Source organism: Rattus rattus, chromosome 9, assembly GCF_011064425.1.
Source record: "Rattus rattus isolate New Zealand chromosome 9, Rrattus_CSIRO_v1, whole genome shotgun sequence".
Classification (NCBI taxonomy): Eukaryota; Metazoa; Chordata; class Mammalia; order Rodentia; family Muridae; genus Rattus; species Rattus rattus.
The window spans coordinates 61,352,077-61,379,578 of NC_046162.1; the positions used below are offsets into that span (position 1 = coordinate 61,352,077).

Genomic DNA, 27,502 nt, shown 5'->3' on the forward strand with positions numbered 1-27,502 from the left:
AGCCACAGGCCGCCCAGTCTGGAGTGCTAATGGCTCCCCCACCCACCCCCGGAATTGTGTAGCAAGTGCCACTAAAGCTAATCTGTTTCCAAGCCCTCACTCACCGTCTCCCATCCTAAGCCCTAATGCCAGCGGGTCACCCAGATCCATCCAGAAAAGCCTGACATGAATGTACCCTGCTGTGGGCTGTGGGCTGGAAGACTTTTGGTCCCAACAATAAAGGGTTCAGCTTTCTAGGCCTTATTCCCAACCTGGGCTAAGCCTACTGCCACCCACCAGCTGCAAGTCTGAGGAGCAGGGCTTACAAAAGAGGGACACATTGAGAAAGTCTGTGGAGAGACTTTGGCAGTGAGAAGCTTGGAGTAAGGGAGGGACCAGACTATGTTTACTCCTCAGGGAGCTGAGGCCTGCGTCACCAGCTGCAGCAACGGCTCGTGACGGGGTGTCCCCAGCCTCTAAAATGGCCCAGACTGGCACCATTACCTGGGTCTGCCTACGACCAGTGGTCTGAGTAGCTGGCCGTATGAGGACAGCCCAAGGCTGTTCCTTAGACTATAGTAAGGGGTGGGAGGGGGCCAGCGAACAGGATGGCGGTGGCCAGTCCAGAGAGGAGAAAAAGCTAGCAGGGTCACAGACCTACTGACCACAAGGCCCCAAGCGGCTCTGCTCTTCCCTGGACTGAGATTTACAGGAGTGATCTGTGATGCTCCCGGACACAGCATGATCCTCAGAAAGGGATGTCTGGTGGCCGGTAGACGTGGGGAGTGGGCAGCACCTGGGTACAGAGGTACCCCATGAACACCTACCTCCCTGGCAGTGCACACCTCTCTATCTGAAGCCAGCCCCTGCTGGGAACTGTGGTCCAGGGAAAACCGGAGATGGGAGGATGAAGACCATTAGCAGGGTGGGGGAGTATCACAGGCCGAGTGAAAGTTGGATTCCCGACCAGGCGGTGACAAGGTCCAGACCAAGACTCAGTACACCCAGCTCACAGGCACCCACTGGGGCTCCGTGCGAAGCTTCTCCATGGCAGTCTGGAGCTCGCGGAAGGTCCTCTCCAGGTTGCTGTTGACCAGGCTGAGGTCGAAATAATGCCCATAGCCCCTCTGGATGCGGCTGCTCTCCTCCACTGTCCGCCTCAGATCCGCCTCCTGTCCCGCACAAGGTCAGCGTCTCCAACTCAGTCCCATCATTAGAGGGATCTACAACCTGCCTACCTCACCTCAAAGTTCAGACACAGTGACACGGATTCCCTGTGCCCCCATAGCTATGCTCCTGCATCCAGGAGGGAGGGAGGGAGGGAGGGAGGGAGGAAAGGAGGGAGGATGGGGGTAGCATAGAGGGGAGGAGGGAAATACGGTGTTGTAAACATCACGTAGGGCGCTAACCATTTGGCCACCCACAGGCTCTTCACCACAGCTCCACAAGGGAGGGTCAATTATCTCCCGCTAATAACACAAAGCTTGGACACCAAGAGGTCACAGTGAGTCGATGGTTCGATAGGGATCTGACTGCCTCCAGCCATCAATCCCTTCAGTCTGACCAAGCCCCTTATTGTAGCCATGAGGGGCCATCAGGACTTACTACGTACCAAGACAGTCCCATGAAGGAACAAGTTAACTCCCACCCCAGATGTAAGGAAGCTCTCTGAGAAGGAACTAGAAAAATGGCTTAATGAAGCCGAGGGAAGCTGTGTCCCAGAGGCTCTAGCTGCATTTGTCACCAGGGCCCTGGTGCCCAAGGCCAGGATCAGGTCATCAGAAGACCCAAGCCTAACCTAGGAGCTGTCGTAACAGGCATGGAGGAGGGGAGCCTGGGCTCAGAGTTGGGCAAGCCCTATTCCTGGGAGAATGTTGTATCAAGGTCCAAGTTTCCTCCAGAAACTTCCCTTGGCCATCTCTGTCCCCCAGATCTTCCACTGGCCTTCTAGGACGTCCTGTGGCCAGCGCTCTCTCTGTAGAGTGTGCCCCACATTAGGCCTAAAGTCAGCTCAATGTCCCTGGCTCCATCTGAGATTTTGGGCACTGTGTTCTCTCAGCTTTTCCTTTTCACACGTACAAAACATTGCCCGAAGTCCTACCACTCTCTTGAGCTCCACCACCCCAGGCCACCAGCAAACCCCTTCCCAGCAGCTCCGAGTCCCCTCACCGTCAGCTGCTTAGTGGACACTCCGCTCTCCAGGGCAGCTCGGTTCATGGCCCGCAGAGTCTCAAAGTCAGGAGCCTCAATGAACACCACGTAAGGGACAAACTCAGCTGTCCTCAGGACCTTCACCGCCTGCAGGAAGAGGGTGGGGGCTTCGTGCATGGGATTGTCTTGGTACCTGGTAGGTCGTGATGCCACCTCAGAGCTACAGTAAGGGGCCTGGTCAGTAAGGATGTGTGGGTGACAGAGTGGGCACCTGAGAGTGGATGCTTGGGCTGCCTGGAGCCCTAGGACCTATGCCCTGAGAATAGCAAGTGGCTGGCAGAGGGTTGCTGTGTGACCTACTGGGGGAGATCTAGGTGCGCTGGGGAAGTGCGGGAAGAGGACTCGGACAGACAGACAGACAGACAGACAGACAGACAGACAGACACACACACACACACACATACACAGAGACAGACAGGGAAGGGCTAGAAGTACCTGCGGGTTGACATCCAGCACGCACACCTTGCCCGAGGCAACAACGCCCCGGATGGAGTCGATCCGCGTGCCGTACAGGTTGCCCTCATACTCGCCATGCTCCAAGTAGCGCCCGGCGCGGATGTCAGCCTCCATCTCCCCACGAGACACAAAGCTGTAGCCCTGCCCCTCCCGTTCTGAGTCCTTGGGCCTCCGGGATGTGTCTGGAGAGGGAAGGCAGAGCTAATTGGTGAGTCAAGCCACCCCACCTAAAACATGCACATGTGTGTCCCATGGGGACTGTGTGACCTCGGCCCTAAAGGCATAGCCTTCAGGATTCACCCCACCCCCTGCTGGACCATCACTTGGAAGTCCTATCTGCCATAAGGCCACATACAGCTCGACCCTGTTTTGCCAGACCCGAGGTAGACACTCACTTAAAAAGCAACGACAACAAACAACAACAACTTTTTGGAAGTAAAAACCTGAGAGAAGGAAATCCTGATTTAAAAAAAAAAAAAAAAAAAAGCCAGCCCCTTCACCGATGCTGAGTCTGCAGTTCCCCTCATCCACCCACAGAGGGCGCATACTACACACCCAGAGGACCCACCTGACCTGGTGTTTCCCGTATGCTCTCTCAGCGTTGCTCCGCACCCCTCCTCGACCGTTTCCTCCGCCCCACCCCGGACGCATCCACCCTCGCATCTCCCGCTCCACGGTCCCCACTCACAGGGCACTGTGGTGCCGTAGCGGTCTGGATCCCACAGAATGAGCTTGTTTTTCAGGCTTCGCCGGCCCACACCCTGCGCGCCAATCAGCACCAGGGTTTTCCTACGGAATGGGGGCATGCGGGCCACCTCCTCATAGATAAGCAGCTCATGGCGGTCAAACTCTAGGGACAGAGAGGGGAGGGACCCTCAGAACACATCAAGGGTAAAAGCAGGAAGGAGCTGGGCAAGCCTAGGAACGAGGCTGGCAGTATCTGAGGCGGAGTAAGCTCACTGGTCACCTATTAGACAACTGGGACAAGAATTAATACCCACCTGCATTCTTGGTGGTCAAATACATCATTCGCTTCTTTTTCTTTCCTGAAAGGCTGCCGCACAGGGTCCCTGGCCACAAGGAAACAAGTAAGCAAGCTGGGCCAGGCCAGGTCTTAAACAGGGGCCTGAGGTGAAGGAGGGGACTCCTACCTGAGGTCGGGGTCAGTTCCAGGTCCCGTTTGACAAATGCTTTCCGCTTCTCCTCCAACAACTGGCTGGGGATGAGTCCTGCGCTGCCCCCTTCAACATGGCATGCCTGAAATGGCACATGCCAAAGACCTGCCTGAGTGAGAGGGCCCTTCCCCGAGTCGTACTCGGTGACATTACAGGAGTGCCCAGGCTCACCTGCCACCAATTGGCATCATCTTGGTTTACAATCTGGAGCAAGTCCCCGGCGTTGAATCGCAGGCCTGCTTCCTTGCAGGGGATGAGACTGTCCCGGGCAGGGTCATAATCGAAGTGGCATTTAACAAACACCTGAGCCCAGGGATTTGGAGTCACCATAATGAACAGAGAGTGTATCTACCCCCTCCAGGGCACTCCCCGTCGGGGGTGGGAGTGGGAAGGGAGGGGTAGTGATACCTCCAGGCCTGCCTACCCTGCTTTGCTGATACTCTTCTTAGCAACTGGAACGAAGAGATTCAGATTGAGTGATTGGGAAACTAACCAAGACTGGGTCAGGCCTCAAAAGAGGAAGCCGGGCCCCACGTAGGGGTCACCTAATCCTGAATTCTTCCTTCTACCCCCCCCCCAGGAGGACAGAGCTCTCAGAGTTCAAAAGCCAAGGAGGAGGGGAACAGCACCCCAATCTGCCAATGAGGAAGCAGCTACCAGGGCAGGTGGAGAACCCCACCTTACACAGGCCTGTGGGGTGAGCTCTTACACACACACAAGGTGCAGAGACTACAGGGAGCTGTATCTCTTTGCACACTCGGGACACTCAAGACCATCTCTTGCACACTCGGGTAGAACCTCCTAGTTACAGAAACTCACCTATCTCCTGCACATGTGCGTGAATGCCTACATGTGAGACAAGTTAATGTGTGCTCATGTGCCACACTCAGAGGCTGTGTGGCTATAGCCAGCGTCGCCCGCCTGGAGGTCCTGCTGTCTCTTTTCTCCTGGGTTAACAGCGAGAGACCTGGGGGCTTCCGTTAAGAGGCTCAGCCCTGGGTGGGGTTCAGGCAGAGGCTCACCTGTCGGGGCAGGTGGGGTTCCTGGTAACTGGGCAGGATCTTGAGGATGACGCTGCCACTGGCGCTGCGTAGGAGTTCCTGCAGTGCCCGGGGATCGCTGCCCACTGGCTGCCCATTCACTTCCTTGATGATGTCACCAACGTGCAGCAGGCCTTGCTGCGCCACCATGCCCCCGTGCAGAATTCGGGCAATCACCAGCTCGCCACCCTCCACTCGGAATGTCACACCCTGAAGGAGCAAAGGTGTGGACGGTAAGGCTATCTCTGTTCTGAGCCTCGGTGGCCCTCCCATTCCTGTCCCCACCCTCATCTCCACTCAAAAGGTCTTCTACTCTTGTCTCATTTCTTTTTCTTTTTTTTTTTTTTTTTTTTTTTTTCGGAGCTGGGGACCGAACCCAGGGCCTTGCGTTTGCTAGGCAAGCGCTCTACCACTAAGCTAAATCCCCAACCCCTCTTGTCTCATTTCTTATAGACACAGCCTGGAGATGATCCTGAGGGGGGCGGGGAGATAGAGAGAGAGAATGTTATAGTGTGTGTGTGTCCATATGTATAGTGTGTGTATGTGTATGTATGGTGTATGTGTGTGTGTATTATGGTGTGTATGTTTGTGTGTTATGTGTATAGTGTGTGTGTCCATATGTATAGTGTATGAATATGTATGTATGGTGTGTGTGTATTTATAGTGTGTGTATGTATGTGTGTATGGTATGTGTGTGTCTGTGGGGGGTATGTACATAGTGTGTGTGTCCATATGTAGTGTGTGTATGTGTATGTATGGTGTATGTGTGTGTATGGTATGTGTGTATAGTATGTGTATAGTGTGTGTCCATATATATGTGTGTGTGTGTGTGTGTGTAGTGTGTGTGTGTGTATGTGTAGTGTGTGTGTCCATATGTATAGTGTATGAATATGTATGTATGGTGTGTGTGCATTTATAGTGTGTGTATGTATGTGTGTATGGTGTGTGTGTCTGTGGGGGGTATGTGTGTGTCCATATGTAGTATGTAGTATGTGTGTGTGTATGGTATGTGTGTATAGTATGTGTATAGTATATGTACATATATATATATATATACAGTGTGTGTGTACTGTATGTGTGTGTGTGTGTGTGTGTGTGTGTGTGTGTGTGTGTGGAGTGCATGCTCCTAAGTCCTGCAGATACTCCCTAGAGCCAGCCTGGGCCTACTCTTTAACTCCCACCCGCCCTTTCTCCTTCCCCATGGGTGACTTCAGTGCCCGCTCTCCCACAAGCCCCTGGCCCTCACCAGATGTTCTCCTGCGGTCTTTCGAATGCCCACCATGCGCACAGCATCAGGAGGTACCGGCTGGTTGCTAAACGTGGGATCCAGACCTGGACTGGGGGGCGGTGTCTCATAGGTCTTTGAGGCCACGGAGTCATGTGTCTCCAGGAGGACTAAAGAGGGGCAGGAAGGGAAAGGACAATGTGGAAATGCCCAGTGCTGGCTTCCCAACCAGGTCCCAGTAGGAAGCTGCCCACCCCGCCCCGCCCCCAGCGGCCAGCGGCCTGGAACCTGGAAGTGAGGCTCTTGGAGGATGCGGGCCAGCTCCGCAGCCGTGCTACTCTGCTCTGCCAGCTCTGCCAGGTCCCGAAGGATCTCCTGCACCAGCTCCAGGTTGTTATCCCGAACGGCCTCCAGCTTGGTCTCCTCCAGCCGCTCGTGGGCCTGGGTGTGGAAGCAGTGCAGGTAAGGCCATTCAGGAGTCCCAGGATGCCACACAGCACTTCTCCTCTGGCCTCAAGCTCCTAACCCCCACTCACAACATCACTCTGGGTCCTGCTTCAATTACACAAGACAAACCACACACACACACACACACACACACACACACACACACACACACACATACCACACATACTTACACACAGACACATACACACACCACACATACTTACACACAGACACACAGACACACAAACACACACACAGACACACACACAGACAGACACACCCACACACACACACACACACACACACACAGAGACACACACACACACACACACACACACACACACAGACACACACACACACACACAAACACACACACACACACACACACACACACACACACACACACACAAACACACACCACACATACTTACACACACACATACAAACACACACCACACATACTTACACACACACACAGACACACAGACACACACACCATACATACTTACAGACACACACTGACACACACACATACACACACACACCACACATACTTACACACAGACACACACAGACACACACAGACACACACAATCATATTCCTGTGAGCTTTGTTTTCCTTTCTCCAGCAAGTGATTATTAAGATTCCATTTATGGACAGGACAATCCAAAGATGGACTTCTATTTCCATCTTCTTGACTTACAGGGTCACCAAAGATCATCAGACTGTCCCCATCTCCTGAGATCATCATGGTGGGATGGGACCTTAACCACCTTGTAGCCCAAGGTCAGAAAGTCATGGAGGGAAAGTAACTTTTCTAAGGTCAAAGACTTGAACCTGGGTCTCCAGGCTCAGTGGTTCTTATTCGGAAGAGACAATGTGTGTGTGTGTGTGTGTGTGTGTGTGTGTGTGTGTGTGTGTGTGCATACACATGGAGATTTGTGGAGTTGGGTAAAGGTCCTTGTCATGAAGGCCTGGAGACCTGAGTTTGTTCCCTGGAACCCACATAAAGGTGGAAAGAGAGTCGAGAACTGACACCACAAAATTATCCTCTCACCCCCATATGCATGCTATAATATGCACACACACACACCACACACACATATCTTGCACGGTTCATAATAATTTTTTAAAAATGTATCTCTTTAAAGAAAACCTGTGCGTGAAGCCGGAAGAAAGCCTTGCATCTCCATGTTGCTACACTCCAGAGCAAGGGGATCTGAAAGGGGGCAAAGATCCCATTCCCATGCAGCCACCAAACCCAGTCAGTATTGCTGATGCCAAGAACTGCTTGCCGACAGGAGCCTGGTATGAATGTCTCCTGAGGGGCTCTGCCAGAGCCTTGCTGATACAGGTGACGATGCTTGCAGCCAACCATCGAACTGAGCGTGGGGACCCCAATGGAGGAGTTAGAGAAAGGACTGAAGGAGCTGAAGGGGTTTGCAACCCCATAGGAAGAACAACAATATCAACCAACCAGACCCTCAGAGCTCCCAGGGTCTAAACCACCAACCAAAGAGAACACATGGAGGGACCCATGGCTCCAGCCACATATGTAGCAGAGGATGGCATTGTCAGGCATCAATAGGAGGAGAAGCCCTTGGTTCTATGAAGGCTCATTTCCCCAGTGTAGGGGAATGTCAGGGTGTTGAGGTGGGAGTGGGTAGGTGGGAGGGGGAGCACCCTCATAGAAGCAGGGGGAGGAGGGATGGGGGACCAGGAAAGGGGATAACATTTGAAATGCAAATTTGTAAACTATCCAATAAAAAAAAAAACCTCAAAGAAAGTATCCCATTTCCAGCTGATAGGGAAGGTTACACTGCGTAATGCAGCAGCGTCATTCTGATAGCTACCTGACACAAAGTCTTCCCTGATCTTCATGTGAAGGACAGTCGCAGGCAGGAGTCCCTTCCACCCAGAGTACAGGAGCTGCCTTGGCTCCGTGAACCATTGGGCCGTGAGCACACAGAAAAAGTATAATATAATTATTTATGGTAATATTACCTAATAATCATGCTCCGTGTTCAGTGCCCTTTATAATTTTATTTTTCTGACCCAAGAGCCTACCAAGGACCATGTGCTGCTTTTGGTCATTAAGTGAGTTTATTCCTCTTTAATCTAGAAGATCTCAATGGTTTTCAGACTTTTAAAGAGCCTGGGCGGGGTTGGGGATTTAGCTCAGTGGTAGAGCGCTTGCCTAGCAAGCACAAGGCCCTGGGTTCGGTCCCCAGCTCCGAAAAAAAAAAAAAAAGAGCCTGGGCAGTGGTTCTCAGTGGGCCACTGCTGGATTCCTCTGATCTTTTTTTAAAAAAATATAGTTAGACATGGTGAAGCATCTGGTAGGGATTTTACACGGGGAGCTGTGTCTCTCCCGTGCTTGTGTGACTGTCCTGGTCCCCAGTGCTCCTTCTCCACAGGATCTGACATCCACTCGTGACCCTTCCTGAATCCGTTATCCTCTTCAAAGCTGCTCAGCACTGAGTACCTGCCAACCTCCCACACTTTGACTGGCGTTCTCCTGGGAGAGAGCTTTCCTGGGGCTGGGAGCTAGCTCAGACGAAAGCACTCCTCACTCGGACATAAGGACTGGAGTTCGGATCCTCAGAACCGGTGTGCATGCCGGGCTGGCAGCAGATGGTCTGTCATCCCAGCCGTAAGAGACAAGAGCCCCTCAGAACAAACTGGCCAGAGAGGCCACACAGGTGAAGGAGGTCCAGGTTTGCTCGAGAGATCCTCCCAGCCTCAACGAGCAATGGAGGGGACTCCTAACCACAACCTTGGGGCTCCTACATATGCGTATGTGCATCTAACTATACATGTGCACCCACACACATGTTACCCATGCGTGCACATGCACGAGTGCACACATGTGCGCAGAGAGAGAGAGAGAGAGAGAGAGAGAGAGAGAGAGAGAGAGAGAGAGAGAGAGCTTTTCCCTCCTCCCTCCAACCCTGTCTCCTTTTCTGAGTATTGTTAGGAACATTTTTCGATTCAACCATCGACAGTCTTATTTAAGTACAGCCCTTCTCACTTGCCTCATGTTGTCGTAAGGCAGTCTTCATGTTATGTGGCAGAGTTAAAAAGTTGTGAAAGAGTATACAGCCTGAAAATCCTAAACCACTATCTGTACCTTAGCAGAAAAATGGGATACTTTAAAAACTGTTTTATTGTGGTGTGTGTGTGTGTGTGTGTGTGTGTGTGTGTGTGTGTGTGTGTGAGAGAGAGAGAGAGAGAGAGAGAGAGAGAGAGAGAGAGAGAGAGAGAGAGAGAGGGAGGGAGGGGGGGGGAATGGACTCCATTAGATCTTACACATTTTCCTATTTTATGCATATGAATGTTTTGCCAGCATGTATGTCTGTGTGCCTAACGACAGCAGCGCCTCAGGTAAGAAGGTGGCCTTAGACCTTCTCCCGGCTCTGCAGTTCCAATTGTGAGCTGCCACATGTGTGCTGGGAATCAAACCCAGGTCCTCTAGAAGAGCAGCCTCTGACCAGCTCCCCAGCCCTGTACTACGAATTTTGATCATATTCCCTCAGTACCATCCCATCTCATCTCCTTCCCATTCCCAGGGATCCCCTCCTCTTCCCCACTGGTTCCCCGCCACTCCCCTGTATTATTTGTTTGTTTAGTGAGCCAGGCAGGACTTGCTTGGAGCAGTGGTTCTCAGCCTTCCTAAGGCTGCAACCCACTTACAGTTTCTCGAGGTGTGAGCCCCACCCCCCCCCCCGGCCATAAAATCATTGTTGTTGCTACTTCCTAACAGTAATTTGCTACTGTTATGAATCGTAATATAAATATCTGCTGTGCAGGCCACAGAGGGGTTTCCACCCACAGGATGGCAGAGAGGCTCATGGGGGAGCAGCCTCATTTACAGAAGCATGGGGCACTTCCCCAGTGCCTATCACTGAAGAAAACCCCCTCGGCAATCATCTACCTAGATCCCTGCAGACCCCGGGGAAGGAGAATCATGAGTCGTCTCTCCTCCCATCCCCCATCCCCACCCCCTCCTTTGACATTTTACTCAGTGGGTTTTATGTATCTCCATCAATATCTCCTATCAATATCTCTTTCTGTCTGGGGTTTGGGCTTTGGCCAGCTGTGTTTGAGAAAGAGTCTTGCCATGTATCCCAGACTGTCCTCAGATTCCGATATTCCTGCCTCGGCCTCCCAAGTGCTGGATCACGGGTGTGTGCTGTGAAGCTAAGTCCAGCTTTATCTTCCCTGGGTCATTTCCTCCAAGGGCAATACGTCCATCCATACCCGTGTCTTGTGGACAGGAGTCCGTCCATCCCAGAGCACCCTCTTCCACCACGATATATGCTCACTTAAAAATTTCCCTAACCCAGGTCAGGGACCAGCCGCCTCTCCAGGGAATAGGGTCCTTTGTCTAAAGAGTGGAATTCAGAGACCAAGGCCGGCTCTCAGTGCTTGCTGCTCCTTGTGTGTATTGTTTGTTCTTAAACTGTATTTTATTGGGGTTGGGGATTTAGCTCAGTGGTAGAGCGCTTGCCTAGGAAGTGCAAGGCCCTGGGTTCGGTCCCCAGCTCTGAAAAACCAAGAAAAAAAAAACTGTATTTTATTGCCGTGTGTGTGTGTGTGTGTGTGTGTGTGTGTGTCTGTGTGTGTGTGTGTCTGTGTCTGTGTCTGTGTCTGTGTGTGTCTGTGTGTTGCTGCCAGTCTGCCACATCAGAGGACAACTTCACGGAGTCAGATCTCTCCTTCCACATTTCCCTGGGTTTCAGGGATCAAACTCAGGTCAGCAAGCTCGCATGGTCAGCACTTTACCCCCTAAGCCATCTCACTGGTCTCCGTGTGCCATTTCTGTGGTAGTCGATATTCAGTTTCCATTACGATAACTCTCCATGGAGAGTCCTACATACACGACTGGAAGTCTGTCTGGGTCAAACAGATGTCTTGGCTACCCTGGAGCTGTGGCCAACTTCCTCTCCCACCAGCATCCCAACGCTCCACCCCGTACTGATCAAGTTCTGAGCCCCTGCCAGTCACTCCCATAGGAAACGATCGGTCGGTCGGTGCAGCTTAATTTGCATTTTGCTTATTACGGGCGCAGCCAAGCATCTCCTCGTTGTGTTTAAAGACCATCTGTGTATCTTCTGGTGTGAACTGTCTGTTCATGTCTTTTGCCAAATTTCTCTATTTGATTTTTTTTTCCCCTTTCCCATTTTTAAATGTTCTCTCTATATTGAGAAGATTAGCCCTTTATTTGTGACATCTTTTGCAAATCATTTCCCTCTAGCTTGTCATTTATCTTTGAGTTCTGTCTATGGTAGCATTGCCTTGCAAAAGATATGTTTAATACAGCCGAATTTATTAATCTCTCATGCATCTGAATTTCCAGGGTGGGAGGGGTGGCTCCCACACACAGATTCCCCCCCAGGATGCGCAGTTTCACACTTAGATTCTCTGATCTTCGTGAAGTTTATTCTGATGTACGGTGTGAATTGTGGGTCTACTTCGATATCTTTCAAAAAAACGACCGTCAGGATTCCTTAATGGTATTCATTAAAACCACACAACAGGAGGCTGGGGACATGGCTGCCAGCAAAGTTCTTACTGCACAAGCATGGGGACCCGAACTCAGATGCCCAAGACTAACTGTTAAAAGGTGGACTGTGCCGGTGACACCGCCATGCCTGGGGCGGGCGGGTGGGCTGAGGGTGGGGGATGGGGATGAGGAGGTAACAGGGGAATGCATAGACTCCTGGTGCTCACCGGCTAGCCAACCTGGCCAAACTCACCAAACTGATGAGTTTTGGCATCTGTGAGAGACTCTCTGAAAAACCAAGGGCTGGAGAGATGACTCCGCAAATAAGAGCACCGGCTGCTCTTGCCAAAGACCCCAGTTTGGTTCCCCAGTACCCACATGGCGGCTCATGACTGCTTCTAAATCCAGTTTCGTAAGGTCCCGGTGCTCTCTTCTTCTAGCTCCTTGGGCACCAGGAACATGGTGCACGGACATATATGCAGGCACTCGCATGTGTGCATACAGTAAAAATTAATGCATCTTTCAAAAAATGTAGAAGTGGACAAAGGATATCAGACATCGATCTCCGGGCTTCACACCGGTGTCCAAAGTCACACACAGAGTACATACACCACCTACACAAACAGCACAACACACACAGGACACCTGAGTGAATTACTGTTCCATTTTAAGGTGTGATAATAGTAATATCTTCAACTGGGCATGAGGCACGAACGTGCCTTTAACCCCGGCACTTGGGAGACAGAGGCAGGCGGATCTCTGTGAATTCAAGGCCAGCCTGGTCTACACAGCAAGTCTCAGGACAGCCAGGTCTACCCAGAGAAACCGTGTCTTGGAAAAGTAAATAAAGAAAAAAGGAATCCTTGTCTTTGATGTGCATGCTGAAACGCCCAGAGTTAAAGCTGGCAACGTAAGAAATTGGCTTCCGGAGAGAGGCAGGCAGGTGAGGTGTGGATGAAGCCAGGTCGTGAGTTACCCCATGCTGAAGTAAACTGTGGTAGACGACTGATGGGCAATGGCTCTCAACACATTCTTTAAAAATTCCACAATGTGTTTTAAGCCCACAGGGTGAGGCAGTTCTGCTTGTTTATTTTAGGGGTGAGGCTCTCAATATATTGCTGTGCTGGCCTCAGACTCTTCACCTCGTGAGCCCCTCCCACCCCAGTTTCCTAAGTGCTGTGATCACAGGCACCCCTGAGCCAGCCACCAAACGCAGCTTCATACGGGAGTATCTTATTTTTTTATTACATTTGCTGATTTTTATTACATTTCACTTATTCGGGGAGCGTGCCAGAGTGCACGCAGAGGCCAGAGGACAATTTGCTGGAGTCAGTTCTCTGAAATGAGACTTTAATAACATCTCATAGAAGAGATTCAAAGAGGAATGAAGGACACAGATACAAGGCCTGGTGACTGGCGACCAACAACATGGCCACAAAGCTCCTTTCCGTTTCTCTTCCCCAACCAGGGGCAGAGAATGGCACTGGACATGACCACCTGAAAGGCCCATCTCCCTCTTGGCTTGGCAATGTTCCTGTTAAAGGGGTGGGACCATTGGAGGGACATAGGAGCTGCATGGCGAGACAGAAACAAACCTATAAAGGCTGAACACCCCCGGAGCCCAATCGCTGGGCTTAGCACAGTCCATGGAGCCTGAGAGAGGCGGCTTCCCTAGCTCCGGGTCACCTCTCTGCCCAAGACCAATGCTGGGAATATGGAAGCCCAAATGCTGAGCTGTAAGGAGTAAATGCATTTAGGTGCCAGGAATGTGGTCGTGGTAGAATGAATGGTGTGTGTGTGTGTGTGTGTGTGTGTGTGTGTGTGTGTGTGTGTATTCACATATATGATATATGCCATATATCACATATCACATGCATATGTATATATAATATCTACCAGTTTTATTCCTTTAGACAACTCTGACTATCCCTATCGCTTCTGCCTGGAATCTTACCCATAGGCAGTCCTAAGATCAACGTCTGCGACCCAGAGAGAAGTCTGACCACAGAACCACCAAATACAAAGCAAACACTTCAGAGGGCCGAAAAGCAGCTGGCCCCCCAGTGCCGAACCCTGTCCGCCTCTGTCCCATTCAACCAACAAACGTCTGGAGGCCGTAGGAACTCGGGGTTGGCTTCGCAGTGCTGAGTTCATGAAGTCTTCGTAATTAGCTTACGCACAGCGGTTAGGTGTTAATCGACAATGTCCTCTATGTAACCACGGGCCCTGCCCACCATATCCCACAGCCATGATTCCCTGGCTTCCTGGTTTCAGTTCTATTCCATCTGTGCGGATCCTACACCGTCCTAAAGTAAATATAATGTGTAGCCGTCTTGACCTTTAGAAAAAAAGAATCAGGGGCTGGGATTTAGCTCAGTGGTAGAGCGCTTACCTAGGAAGCGCATAAGGCCCTGGGTTGGTCCCCAGCTCCGGAAAAAAAAAAAGAACCAAAAAAAAAAAAAAAAAAAAGAGAATCATACTGTATGTGTAAAAGCCCAGGGGCCCAGCTTGGGGGCTGTTTGTTTGTTTATCTTTCACCTAGTATGAAAATTTACTTACTGAGTGAAAATTTATTCTTACCTGCTACTTTTTACTCAGTATGTTTTACTATGACTTATTTATTTTAAGATGTACTTATTTTATTTATATACGTGAGTACACTGAAGTTGGTCTTCAGACACTTCAGAAGAGAGCATCCCATTACAGATGGTTGTGAGCCACCATGTGGTTGCTGGGAATTGAACTCAGGACCTCTGGAAGAGCAGTCCGTGCTCTTAACCGCTGAGCCACCTCTCCAGCCCTATGACTTATTTTCTTTTTATTTTTATGTATTAGCATTTTGCCTTTACGTATGTATGTGTGCCGGGCATGTGCCTGGCGCCTAAGGCAGCCAGATAAAAGGTTGTGTTCTCTGAAACTGCCTTACAAGTGATTGTAAACTGTCGTGTGGGTTCTAGGAACCAGACCAGGGTCCCCTGCCAGACTTAAGTGCTCTGAACTGCTGAGCCATCTCTTTCCCCCAAAAGATTCCTTCTTACTTTCTGTAGAAGTGTTTGGTGTACACAGAGCAGCATTAGATACACCGGAGCTGGGACCCAGGAGAGTGATTTGAGTGTCCGTGGTAAGCACGTATCGTTTGGATCTCAAATCATGCTCAACATGGACGGGCATGCAGCTCAGGTGGTAGAGTGCCTGCCTAGCATGCAGGGAGCTGTGGGGATCCCAGCGCCTCACATAACAAGGCCCGGGGTGCATGCCTATAATCCTAGCACCGGGAAGGTCAAAGGAGGAATTCAAAGTCACTCTCTGCTCTGCAGTGAGTTCAAAGTCAGCCTAGGCTCTGTCAGTCATCACACACACACACACACACACGCACACGCACACGCACACGCACACGCACACGCACACGCACACGCACTGGATGCATCCTCAGCAAAGCAGGGTCCAGAAGCCCGCACCAGGGGCATGGCCGGCTGATAGTTGGTAAAACACTCGAAGGCTGGGCCTGCCAACTCCTGAACCAGCGGCACAGCAGGCTGCAAACCAGACCTGCCACAGTCATCTCCCTGCACAGCTCTACCCCCACCCTCCTGCTCCAAGTGTTCTGATCTTGGCAAAGGACAGAACTCTCCTTTGAACTCTGGGGCTCATAATTAAATTCAAGAACTGAAGCAAACGCCAGGAAGCCATGTTCCAGAACTTCAATCGGGCTTCGGCAAGCGTGACTCGGCTACTGGGGCTCTAGCAAATGCCATGCAAACAAGGAGAGGCTTGGCAATAGCCACGATCCGGGAACTTGTCTTCCCTTGCTGGAGAAATGGCCATGGGAAGAAGATGGGGCCACCGTCCTAGAGGCTAAGAAACCATGGAGAGATCCAATCATCTTGGGCACTGCAGTCTTCTAAGCTGAGACAGCAGACATGTGCGTGAGGCCATCTTAGACCACCCAGCTCACACCAGATGAACAAGCCCAGGCCAGAAAAGCCACCCAACCTGCCCACAAAACCACAAGAACTAAACCACAGCACAGTGGGTGGTTTGGGATGTGGCAAAAGCTAAGTGATTCTCGGGGTACTCCACTGCCACACCTTCTGCCCCACCACACACCCTTGTCACCAATCTTACTGGCTTCCCTGTGCCCTCATTGTCTGAGAGGCTGGGCTTGCTCTGCCAGCTCTTCCACTGCAGCCTAACCACGGGACAAAGCCCTCTGAGGAACTTCAGGCTGACAGCGAAGGCCACACCATAGCAACACTTCCACGGCCATAAGCACTGCCCACACGCGCTCGATTCTCTTACCAAGCAGGCGATGCTCTCCTAACTGCTCAGAAGAGACAATCAACGCCTTCAGAGACCAACAGACATACCACACCATTAGGGTCTGAACCTGAAGTGCCCCACACTGGCTCGTGTGCTTGCACTACCTAAGAGGGTTACGGAGCTTTTAGGAGGAAGACCTGACAGAAGTAAAGACACTAGGGCCGATCCATTGAAAGTTACAGCCCAAGCTAGGCAGTGGTGGCACAGATCTCTTGTGAGTTCGAGGCCAACCTGGTCTACAGAGCAGGTTCCAGGACAGCCATGGAAAAGAAAGAAAGAGAGAGAGAGAGAGAGAGAGAGAGAGAGAGAGAGAGAGAGAGAGAGAGAGAGAAAGGAAGGAAAGAAACTAAACAAACAAACAAAGAAACAAAGAAAGAAACAAAGTAAGTTACAGCCCAGCCCATAACTGCAGCTGCTCTCTGGCTCCTGGCATACAGTGACTTAAGGAGCCTCCATCCCCTGCTCTGACCACCAGGAACTCAGTGATGCCCTCCCTGCGAGGATGGACTACTCTGAAACCATGACTCAGAATATGTTCTTTCTCCACTAAGATATCATGTTGTGGAAACCCAAAGGCTAGCGGTGGGGAGGAAAGGGGGTGTATTCTGACTTCAACCGCTGTTCTTGGTTCTCCAGCACATGCACTGGTTCAAACACTGTCTTCCCATGCCTCCCTGCAGGCCGGTGAGCCTGCTGCTAGCAACTCTTCTGATCTCTAAATGCCATTTGTCTTGGATTTCTCACCTTGGCCTTGGCTGCTACTGAAGCACCTGTTGCTGGATCCATGTCGCCCCCCAACCCCCACCCCCAGACGTCAGCCACCTGCCGGGATTGCCACCTGCTCTCTACAGCCAGCCTTTGGATTCATGAGCTGCTTGCCCTCAGAACTTCGCTTCTCTGGGTTCGCTCTCTCAGATACCCCTATCCCTGGCCCCAGCTCTACCCATCCCAAACGTCTCCCATATCTTCAGAGACAAGAGTCAAGTCCAAGGCAAAGGAAGGAGGCAGGTTACTAACTACTACAAACCTGGTCCCACTGGGTTAAACTGGGAGCTCTTGGCTACCTCTTCAGGAGAACCAAGATTGGACAGCTAAATATTTCATTACGGTGTTTGTCTGTTGATTCACAAATCACCTATGGCTACATAGTCATTAAAACTGCTAAGAAGTAGATCCCAGTATCCCAGTCAAGCCCATGCTGGAAAGTGAGGAGGCTGTAATGACTTTTGACGATAAAGTTCCACATCGAAGGTCACCCACACAGAGGTGGGAGGTGTTTACCACTCTGAAAGTTCTTCTTGAAGATTCCACTTCTGTCTCAGAACCAGACGAGAGAAGTCACTGGATGCCCTCAGCAAACTAACCTAACCTTTCATGTGAAGTGGATCTCAGAGTTGAACAAATGTCCTTAGTATCTTCTGTAGAGTTCTACGCACCGAGTGTCATACCCAGAATTTTCTGGAAGGACAGTCTGACCAGCTTATGCTCCAAACATTTCTAGAGAGAGGACTTTACAGTCTGATCCAGTACATTGGTAACTTGTCACTAGGCTGCATGTGACCTTCTGGGACTGAGGCACTGTGGGACCCAGGAAGAGGAAGACGGGCTTGGATGCTATCAGGAGAACAAATTATCTCCAGTTCATTTGCTGTTATCTTGGTGCTGTGTGCCTGGTTGTGGTGGTTTGAATGAAAATGCCCCCCCCTCCGTAGGCCCACAGGGAGTGGCACACTATTAGGAGGTGTGGCCTTGTTGGAGTTGGTGTGGCTTTGTTGGAGGAAGTGTGTAACTAGAGAGAGGTCCTTGAGGTCTCTGAAGCTCTCCCTGCTGCCTGTAGACCAAGATGTAGAACTCCCAGTTCCTTCTCCAACACCATGTCTGCATTCACAGGGCCATGTTTCCTCACCATGAAGAAAATGAACTAAACCTCTGAACTGTATGTCAGTCCCAATTATAGATTTTCTTTATTAGAGTTGCTCTGGTCACGGTGTCTCTTCCCAGCAATAAAAACCCTTAGGCACTGGTGTATGCTGGGTGTCCAGTAGATAGCTATTAAATAGAGGAAGAATGAGTGAGTGAGTGAATGAATGAGAGGATGAGAGAGTGAATGAAGGAATGAGTGAGTGAATGAATGAATGAGTGAGTGAATGAATGAATGAGTGAGTGAATGAGTGAGTGAATGAGTGAATGAATGAGTGAATGAGTGAGTGAGTGAATGAGTGAATGAATGAGTGAATGAGTGAGTGAGTGAATGAGTGAGTGAATGAGTGAGTGAGTGAATGAGTGAGTGAGTGAATGAGTGAGTGAATGAATGAATGAAAATGTATGGGGTTGGGGATTTAGCTCAGTGGTAGAGCACTTGCCTAGCAAGCACAAGGCCCTGGGTTCAGTCCCCAGCTCCGAAAAAAAAAAGAAAAAAAAAAAAAAAGAAAATGTATGACAGAGCCAGCAATCCCACTCTGGAGATCTGTCCCCTTGGGCAAGGCCACTGGGGAAGGAGTGTTACTCATTGAAGTCACACTTTGAAGGGAGCTGAGTACCTGACCCTGTGACCCATAGAAGATGTCACGCACAACTCTGAACTCAGCTTCAGAAGGTTACAGATGTTGAGGTTCAGAACTTCATGGGTTCAGCACTTCCCCTGCCAAGTCTACCCAGAGAACGTGTCACCCTTGTGCATACACACATGGATATCAGGGTGTTTACAACAGTGCTGTCATTTACAGGGGAAAGCCCGCACTACCACCCTCATCTCCCAGAAGGGGAGCTACCAAACTCGGTACTCCACACCTGTCAGAATTAGTGCCCGATAGTTCAGGGGAATCCGCTATCTTTATCCGTTCTTGGATCAACAACTTTCCTCCCTGCATGAACTAGAAATCTCAAGAACAGAAGCAGATTATAATACCATTCCATTTATGGGAAATTTAAAGGCATGTATAAAAATGGAATATCATTAGCAGCTATATATGGGCTACACAAACCCATATACAGACAAGGAAAGCAAGAATCCTGAGAAATAATGTCACACGTGTTTACTCGCAGTAGGGAGAAGGGAGAGGAAGAGATGAACTGTAACATTAGCATCTTTATTTCTTCACAGGAAAGAGTATGGGCCGGAGAGGGGCTTAGCAGTTACAAGCACTTCTTGCTTCTGCAGAGGGACCTGAGTCCAGTTCCCAGCACCTACATCAGATGGTTCCCAACCCCCCGTAACTCCAGCTCCAGGAGAACTAATGCCCTCTTCTGGCCTCTGTGGACACCCAAGCACACATAGCATAAATTCCCACGGACAAATACACATACAAACAAAATACATATAATATATATGTATATATATTATATATATCACCATGGAAACGGGTGTTCAAGAAGTGGTTACATTATTTTCTTCAATCTTTTCTATGTATCCACTCAGTAAATACCACTTATGAGCCAAGCACTGTTTTAGGCTTGGGAGACACTACACAGGCAGACAAACCTTCCTGCCTGAATGGAACTTATGTGCTCAACATTTGAAATACAAATAATTCCTCCCTCATCTTCTCTGTCAAGAGACAGAGTCTCACTGTGTTGCCTAGGCTGGCCCTGCACTGGGCTCAAAAGATCCTCCTGCCTCAGGCCTCAGAGTATACCTGAATTCTGACTTTAAATAATAAATGAATGAATGAATGAATGGTGTTCTCGTCGATGTTCCTTCCATTCCCCAGAATTTCTCAGATTTTTTTTTTATTTATTTATTATGTATACATCTTTCTGCCTGCATGTATGCCCTCAGGCCAGAAGAGGTCACCAGCTCTCATTACAGATGGGTGTGAGTCACCATGTGGTTGCTGGGATTTGAACTCAGGACCTCTGGAAGAGCAATCTGTGCTCTTAACCACTGAGCCATCTCTCCAGCCCTTTATCAGACTTTCTGATATTTGGCTCTTATTTTGTTCTTTGAGACAGGGTGTTACTATGTAGCCCAGGCTATCAAACTCATAATCCTCCTGTCTCAGCCTCCCTCTTGCTGGACAACAGTGTAGGCTGGGTGTGTGCCTAGGACCTAACCTCCACTTCCCACACCACGGCTACCTCCATACCATGACAGAGTCCCCACAGACTCTAGAGAAAACCTACCACCTGGGGCTAGACAGACGGCTCCCTGGGTAAAGTGCTTGCTGTAGAAGCATGAGGTCCTGAGCCTGGATCTCCAGCACACAGGTAAAAAGTCAGCCAGTGAGATTCACCTCTGGAATCTCAGAGCTGGGGAAGTGGAGAGGGAAGGGTCCCTGGGTTTGCAGTTGAGGAAGATACCCAATTTCAATCTCTGGGTGACACACATAAATATATGCACGCATGCGCGCATACACACACACACACACACGCATAAGTGTATACACATTGTATACACCCACATGTATACACACGAGTGTACACACATTGTATACACACACATGCACACACAGGTGTACACACACACGTACACACGTGTACACACATTGTATACATACACGTGTACACACACATAAGTGTATATACATTGTATACACCCACATGTACACACACGAATGTACACACATGCACACACAGGTGTACACACATTGTATACACACACATGTACACACGCACACACACACACACACACACACACACACGGAAAAAATAAGGAACCCCCACCACCCTCTATGCTATCTCTCTGCCCTATACCCCACCCCACCATTCACTCCTGAAGGCCCTGTTGACCAGCTGCCTTACTCTTGTTCCCACATGACTAAATCTTGCCTTAGTCTCATTCCCTGTCATTGCCTCGGATACTCAGGTGTGCATAGCCATGCCCACTCATACCACAGCCTTCTCCTCCAGGACACCCCTGAAGAACAGACCCATCTATAGCAGCCACACCCAGTCTGGTCGCACCATCCCCAGAACTGCCCTCCTAGGAAACATTTTCCTTCCTACCTTCCCCTCCCTGACCTCGGCCATCTCTCCCATCTCAACACCACCCCTACTCCCCAGTTACCTCAAAACCTCAAAGGGACCCCCCAACCTTCACCTGGATTTTTCCCCTGCCTCTTTACCTCCTCCTCCTCCTCCCGACCCGGTCCCCAGAAGTCATGCCATGCAAGTCAGTCTCAGGCTTCCTGCATGGATCCACTCGCATCTGGGGCCTGGATCAAAACCACCTTCTTCCTCCTCTTTGCCTAGGGATTGAGCTGCCCCACCCTGAGAAACCAGTGCCTGCCATGGACTGTCCTGGTTCTCTAGATTCTCTCCCCTTCAAAGTTCCCCTGCTCAAGCCCTGACCCTTGAATCCCAGGGGAGAAATGCCTGCCTTTGCTCAGATTTCCCAGTAATCAGCCTGACTTCCCAGCACCCTCCAGCCCAGCCTCTGAGCACCGCCTTCCCCACAGCAGATGATCTCACTACTGTGGTGCTTACTCTCTCTGCTAAAGCCAACACCAGCCTCCCCTGCTTAGGGTGAAACCTTGGGTGCCCCAGGGTGTCCCATCCCATCCCAAACACAAGTTCTACCTCTCTAGGAGAGCGGAGAGCTGTCCCATCTCAGTGTCTGGTGCCTCTACCTACCATGTGGTCTCTCGCTGGGCTCTGAAACCGTTTATGTGATCCTCCCTGTGGCTGCCAGAGAGGGGGCTCCTATAAACACCCATGTCACTGTCCCTTCCTGCCTGAAATGTACAGAGCTTGCTTGGTAGTTGAGGTAAACGCCCGAGCCCGCAGGCTCCGTCCCCAGTGCCCTCTATAGCCTGCTACCATCTTCACAGCTCAGTGTCCTTGTCTAGCACCTGACGCTCCAGCCTCACGCCTCCAACCACCTCTCACTTGGATGTTTCTGCCCGAGCTCTTCCTGTGGCCCAGGATACCTGCCCCTCTCTGCATCCACCACACGCACACCAGCTCTTCCTCCAGGAGGCCTCCTCTGCAGGGCCCCACACCCCAGGCTTGGGCACACACCTGTCCTTACACACTCCAAGCATGCGTGCATCTGCTCCCAAAACGACACCACGAAATCCTTATAATTTTCTCTTTCTACTGAGCCTGCCTCCCACCTGACAAGCACAAACACCCAAAGGCAGAGAAGTGGGCAGGACCAATCTGGAGATGCCAGCACACGGGCGGGCGAGCTCTTCCCTCAGTCAGGTGTTCCGCCTGCCACTGCCACCTCTCACCAGCCAGGTGCAGCAGATGCTCCTCTACCTGCTCCCGCAGGTTCATCACCCAGGCATGATACCCTCCCACACCTTTCCAGGTGGCTTCTGCCACATGCCCCATTCCTACGGTCCCCTGAGATTCCCAGGTACACCGCCCACCTCCCCGATGCACCATACCTTGGCCAGGGATCTGACTATCGGACTTTCCATTATCCCTCGAAGGAAGATCAGGTCCAGTTCCGCAGCCCCGGTGGCATTGGGCAGGGATCCCAGGTTGTCCAAGACTTGCTGCATAGCTGGGGGGGAGGGGCGGTGAGATGCTAAGAAAACCAAAATCCAGCCCAGACCCTGCCACCCCTACCCCCATGGAAGTCACCCAACAGCAAGCTCTTTCTACCCCCCCCCTCATAAACACCCAGGCCCTTGCCTGCCTCAGGCATTGATCCTAGGGACAGGTGGATGTTTTCTTCATCTGTTTTTTTTTTTCTCCACCCTAGCAATGTCAGCCTGGACAGGTAGGGGGCTACCAGCAGCAGGAATCAGACCAAGGAGCAGGGGTAAGGATCCCATTCCAGAGTCTGCCCAGTTCCAGAGGAGCAGACTCCCCACTCAACCTCTCAATGGGTGGACACCAAAGGCTGAGGCCACCTGTAGCTGGCGGGTTAAGGGGCAAGGCAGAGCATGTCCCTGCGTCCAAGCAGACACCAATGCAGAAGGCCAGGACCAATGCTAGACCAGCCCAAGCTATATGCCACTAACTTAGAGTGACAGTGCAGAACTCGCTGACCTCCACCCTCAGTCTTTCCCTCCTGCTCTGACAGACATCCTTCTTTAGAAACTCATGCAGAATAAGAAGTCCAAACTGGCTCCCAGCACTCAGGAGGCAGAGGCAGGTGGATCTCTGTGTTTGAGGCCAGCCTGGTCTACAGAGCGAGTTCCAGGACAGCCAGGGTTGCCCAGAGAAACCCTGTCTTCAAAACAAAACAAACCATAAAAAGTCAAAAGAACGGAAGCTTGGAACACTAGCAGGGGTGGAGCAACCAGCACCCTGGGTTCTGGGATGGCTTAGGGTACCAAGGGCAGAGGTCAAAAGTCACATCACCCCGAGGATGAGCACCCTCAGCCTGAGATGAGACACAGCCAAGGACATCAGTACACCTGACACTGTCCCCTGCGATCCGGGTGGAGGCTGCCTTCGCTCCCGGGTTAAGGTGGGAGGGAGCTCCAGGGGGTGGAAGAGAGGAGAAAAGGAGTGTGCCCAGCTGGGAGCAAAGATGGGCAGGGGGTATCATTACTCTACCACCCACGCCTACATCTGCATAACAGCCTCCTAATCCTGGAGGAGGGGGGAGTGGGGAAATAGGCTCGGAGCTCCCCTCCTCCAAACAGTGAGGGTGGGCAGAAAGGGGCCCTAAAACTGGAGCTTGGAGAAGATGGCTTAGGGCTCCTGAGCCCCCCATTTCGTTTCTACTCCTCCTCCCCACCTTTTAACAGCCTGTCTCCAGACCCCTCCTCCCAGCCTGGGCGTTGCAAGGTCTTGAGACTTACAAGGTCCTTCTTGGGCTCTCAATGTCCCAAGTCAGGAGCCCTTTCCGTTCTGCCAAATGCCCACAGTCCCAGGTCCCCGCTCACTGACTCTCCTAGACAAACAGCTGTTGGGTTTTGGGGACTGTGCCAGTGGGGAGTGGTGACCTCTGCTAGATCAGCTCCCCTGGCAGGCTGGGCATCCAGATCTCCCCTACGGACGCTGCTGCCCAGGTGCTCCAGAGCCCACTATGGGAGGGTCCGTTAAAGGCTGAGTACCCCTCCCCTGCCTCTCCACCCCACCTCTTCCTACCTTCCCTGCGGAGCTCTGCTTCTTCAGAGGAGCCCAGGGAAATCCCCTCCAAGGAAGCCTCACTGCCTGGGCTGCAGGCCATGGCGACCCCTTTGGCAGTCTTAGAACAGTCTCTCCCGCGAGGTCGGCGCCTTCCCAGCCAGACGCGGGCTGAGCTAAAGAAGGCGGGACTCCTGGAGCGCTGCAGGATCAGCCAATAGCAAGGCTCCGCCTCCCGGACCGCCTTGTTGATTGGCCAAAGCCCGCCTGCTGGTGAGGAGGGGGCGGTAATGGGTGGGAGGAGGGCGGTGGCAGGAGATAGTCCTACTAAACTGGCCTGATCCTTGTCACTTAGTGCCGGTGCAGGTAGGGAGGTGGTGATGAGGTCGTGTTTGAGGGAAGTAAGGGTTTTGAGTAAATCCCTGTGGATTGGGATCTCCCTCTCGGCCCGTGCAGAAATCCCAGGTAGCGGTCAGAGCTTGGCTCCCATCTTGCTCCTGTATCTCTCTTTTAGAGATGTCCCTCCTTTACACCTGATGCTGAGTCTCCTCTCTCTCTCTCTCTCTCTCTCTCTCTCTCTCTCTCTCTCTCTCTCTCTCTCTCTCTCTCTCTCTCTCTCTCTCTCTCTCTCTCCTCCGCCCTTTCCCCAACTCCAGGCTAGTTTATTTACAATAACCCCTTCTACCAAAGAAACCCCTCAAGAACTACCCTCTCCCTGGTAGTTGTAGTAATAACATTTTGATAAGAGGCAAATATCTTAACTTCAGATGCCACCCACTGGAGCACAGTGGGATCAGGGACGGGAGGAAAGACTGAATGGTGGTATATCCACGGAGCAGTAAAGGCCATAGCTCTCGAACCCATCTCAGCAATAGCTTCTCCCTTTTGCCAACATTATCCACCAGGTGAGAAGTGATGCCCTGGAGCAAGCCAGGTGCCTTGGAAAGTGAGGACAGGGGCAGGTAAGAGTCCATTTATGCAGCAAGAATAAAAGTGGGCAAGAGGATGCTACCCAGGCCCTGTACCCCCATGTGTATCCCATGTGTACCCATGACGCCAATACTCGGGCACTGCTGCTGCTATTGCTGCCACCTCCAGTCAGCCATTCCCAGAGGAGTGGCACCATGTCTCCTTGCACCCCTGGTTGTCATGGCAGCAGGCGGGATTACACATTAGGACAGTAACCCAGGGATGGCAGAGATATTTAAAGGGACAGCTCCATCAGAAAGCAGGTCTGCATTCTCACTTTGATTCATGGAAAGAAACGAGTGAGTGAGCAGTCTGAAGGGAGAAGAAACAAAGGGCTGGAAGTGAGCACGAGATGTCCAAACTCCTTGCCTGTGTGTGACATCACACACATGACTTCCCAAACTCTCCTTAACTTAAGCAAGGGTGAGTCCTCCCATAATAATAAGGACCATTTTGATCTATGGGGGAAGGGATACAGGAGGACCTGGCCAGTTTCACCTTTGCAGAAGTGTCCCAGGGAAAAAAAGAGGGGACAGTGAAAGGGTGCCCAACCTCAGATGAGGGGCACAGCTGTCTCTCTGTCAAACCCATGGAAAGTATAGCATCTACCAGATAACGGCAAGCAAGTAGCAGGAAGAGAGAGCCACTGGGCCTGACTTGAGCATTTGAAACCTCAAAGCCCACCCCCCAGTGACACACTTCCTCCAGCAAGGCCACACCTACTCCAGCAAGGCCACACCTACTCCAACAAGGCCACACCTCCTAATAGTGGCACTCCTTATGAGCCTATGGGGCCGTTTTCATTCAAAGCACCACAAGCAAGATGCACTCTTAGATTCTGAAGCTAAGAAGTTGGCAGAAGGCTGGCTCACGGAAGGGAGCACATGGTATTTCTCTCTTTAGACACAGAAGCAAAGAGCAACCTACGGCACTGTGTCTAGGGAAATGGAGCCCCAGGAGGTGTTTGAAAAAGCAGGCATGGGTTCCCTACCCTATCAGCCCCCACCAAAAGGCCTGCATCTGGGAAGTGTCTCCCTGTGCAGCCCTGCCGGGCACTATTAATAGGTTTACTGAGCAGCCCCAAATGAGAGGCCTTTTAATCACAGGATCAAGGATGGGTCTCATTAACTCCTAAGCAGCTTAGAGTGGGGTACCTGATCGGTGGAGCAGGGGCGAGAGGCCACATGGCAAGAGAAAAATCATGATCCCTCCAGGAAACAGGGGGGACATTTCGAGCCATGGAAAAGGAGCCCTTTCTGGGGGTCAAAGGGGTCACAGCTTAGCTTCTGGCTGACACACAGCAATTTTCACTTTCTCAGTGGGTAGGGACAAGAATGCATCCAAAGGGAGAGCCTGGAGTGTCTTGCAGAGGGAGCAGCAGGATCCATTGTGAAGAATTCAGATCTCTCAGGGACTCTCATAGCTGTAGCCAGAACCCTTTGAGAGCCTCTGGACGTGGAACCTTAACCTGGTGGGTCTTGGGAAACACTCGAGGACCCAGGAACCACTGGGATGGGGTGCAGACTTTGGAGCATGGATGAAGGTGTGTGTCTATGAAGAGGGCCCACTGCTGTCACCAGAGTCTGGGAGACCTAGGAGCAAAGTCAAAACCATCCATCCCATCCTGTCACCTCCCTCTCCTCACAGGAAACAAGTCAGAGATGGCTGACTCCTGGCTTACAGGGTCAATGCCATAAAAACACAACAGTGGTGGTGGCTGCTGTGGTGTCCCTGTCCGGCTCCAGCGTGCACCGTCTCTGGAGCATGGGCAGGTGAGTCGTGCTACAATATGGGGCTCTACTGGAGCAAGCTCACATCTTCCCCAGCTCTATCCTAGCCCAGTGAGGAGGCGGCCTGAATGACTGAATGACCGAGAATGACCATGTGTGGTATGACTAGGGAGGGATGAACTATTACTGCTGTATCCACCACCCCCCCACCTTTGCCCAGCCCCCTTAGAACCACTGAGGTAGACTGACAGCTTTAACCTCTTCTTACCAGACTCAGAGTTCGTGGCAGCAACCGGCATGGTGAACGGAGCCAGTGAGGGTTTCTGAAGTCAGTCTCCTAGAGGAGGAAAGAGAAGGCTGAGAAGGCCCAGGGCAAAGCCAAGGACGTGAGAGACTCGGAGGGGTATCTATCCTCTTCAAGAACAGCCACAAGGTAGGAAGGTAGTACTGCCGAGAAACGGAAACTTGGATT

General features: G+C 51.4%; 1 protein-coding gene across 2 annotated transcripts; it reads right to left on the reverse strand.

Annotated features, from left to right (window-relative positions):
* Positions 1 to 281: 281 nt before the first annotated feature.
* Positions 282 to 27,359, reverse strand: Mpp2 (membrane palmitoylated protein 2). 2 transcript variants are annotated; one of them, XM_032912696.1, is made up of 12 exons: positions 27,299 to 27,359; positions 22,693 to 22,811; positions 6,368 to 6,527; positions 6,108 to 6,256; positions 4,844 to 5,071; positions 3,993 to 4,124; positions 3,798 to 3,903; positions 3,648 to 3,716; positions 3,335 to 3,496; positions 2,626 to 2,828; positions 2,149 to 2,277; positions 282 to 1,151 (listed from the first exon to the last, which is right to left on the reverse strand). In XM_032912696.1, the coding sequence occupies exons 1-12, from the start codon at positions 27,327 to 27,329 to the stop codon at positions 975 to 977; spliced, it is 1,665 nt and encodes a 554-aa protein (XP_032768587.1). In that variant the 5' UTR covers positions 27,330 to 27,359; the 3' UTR covers positions 282 to 974. The 2 variants fall into 2 exon arrangements, with proteins under 2 accessions (XP_032768587.1, XP_032768586.1); XM_032912695.1 differs by lacking the exon at positions 27,299 to 27,359 and adding an exon at positions 24,353 to 24,937.
* Between the last annotated feature and the right edge of the window lie 143 nt (positions 27,360 to 27,502).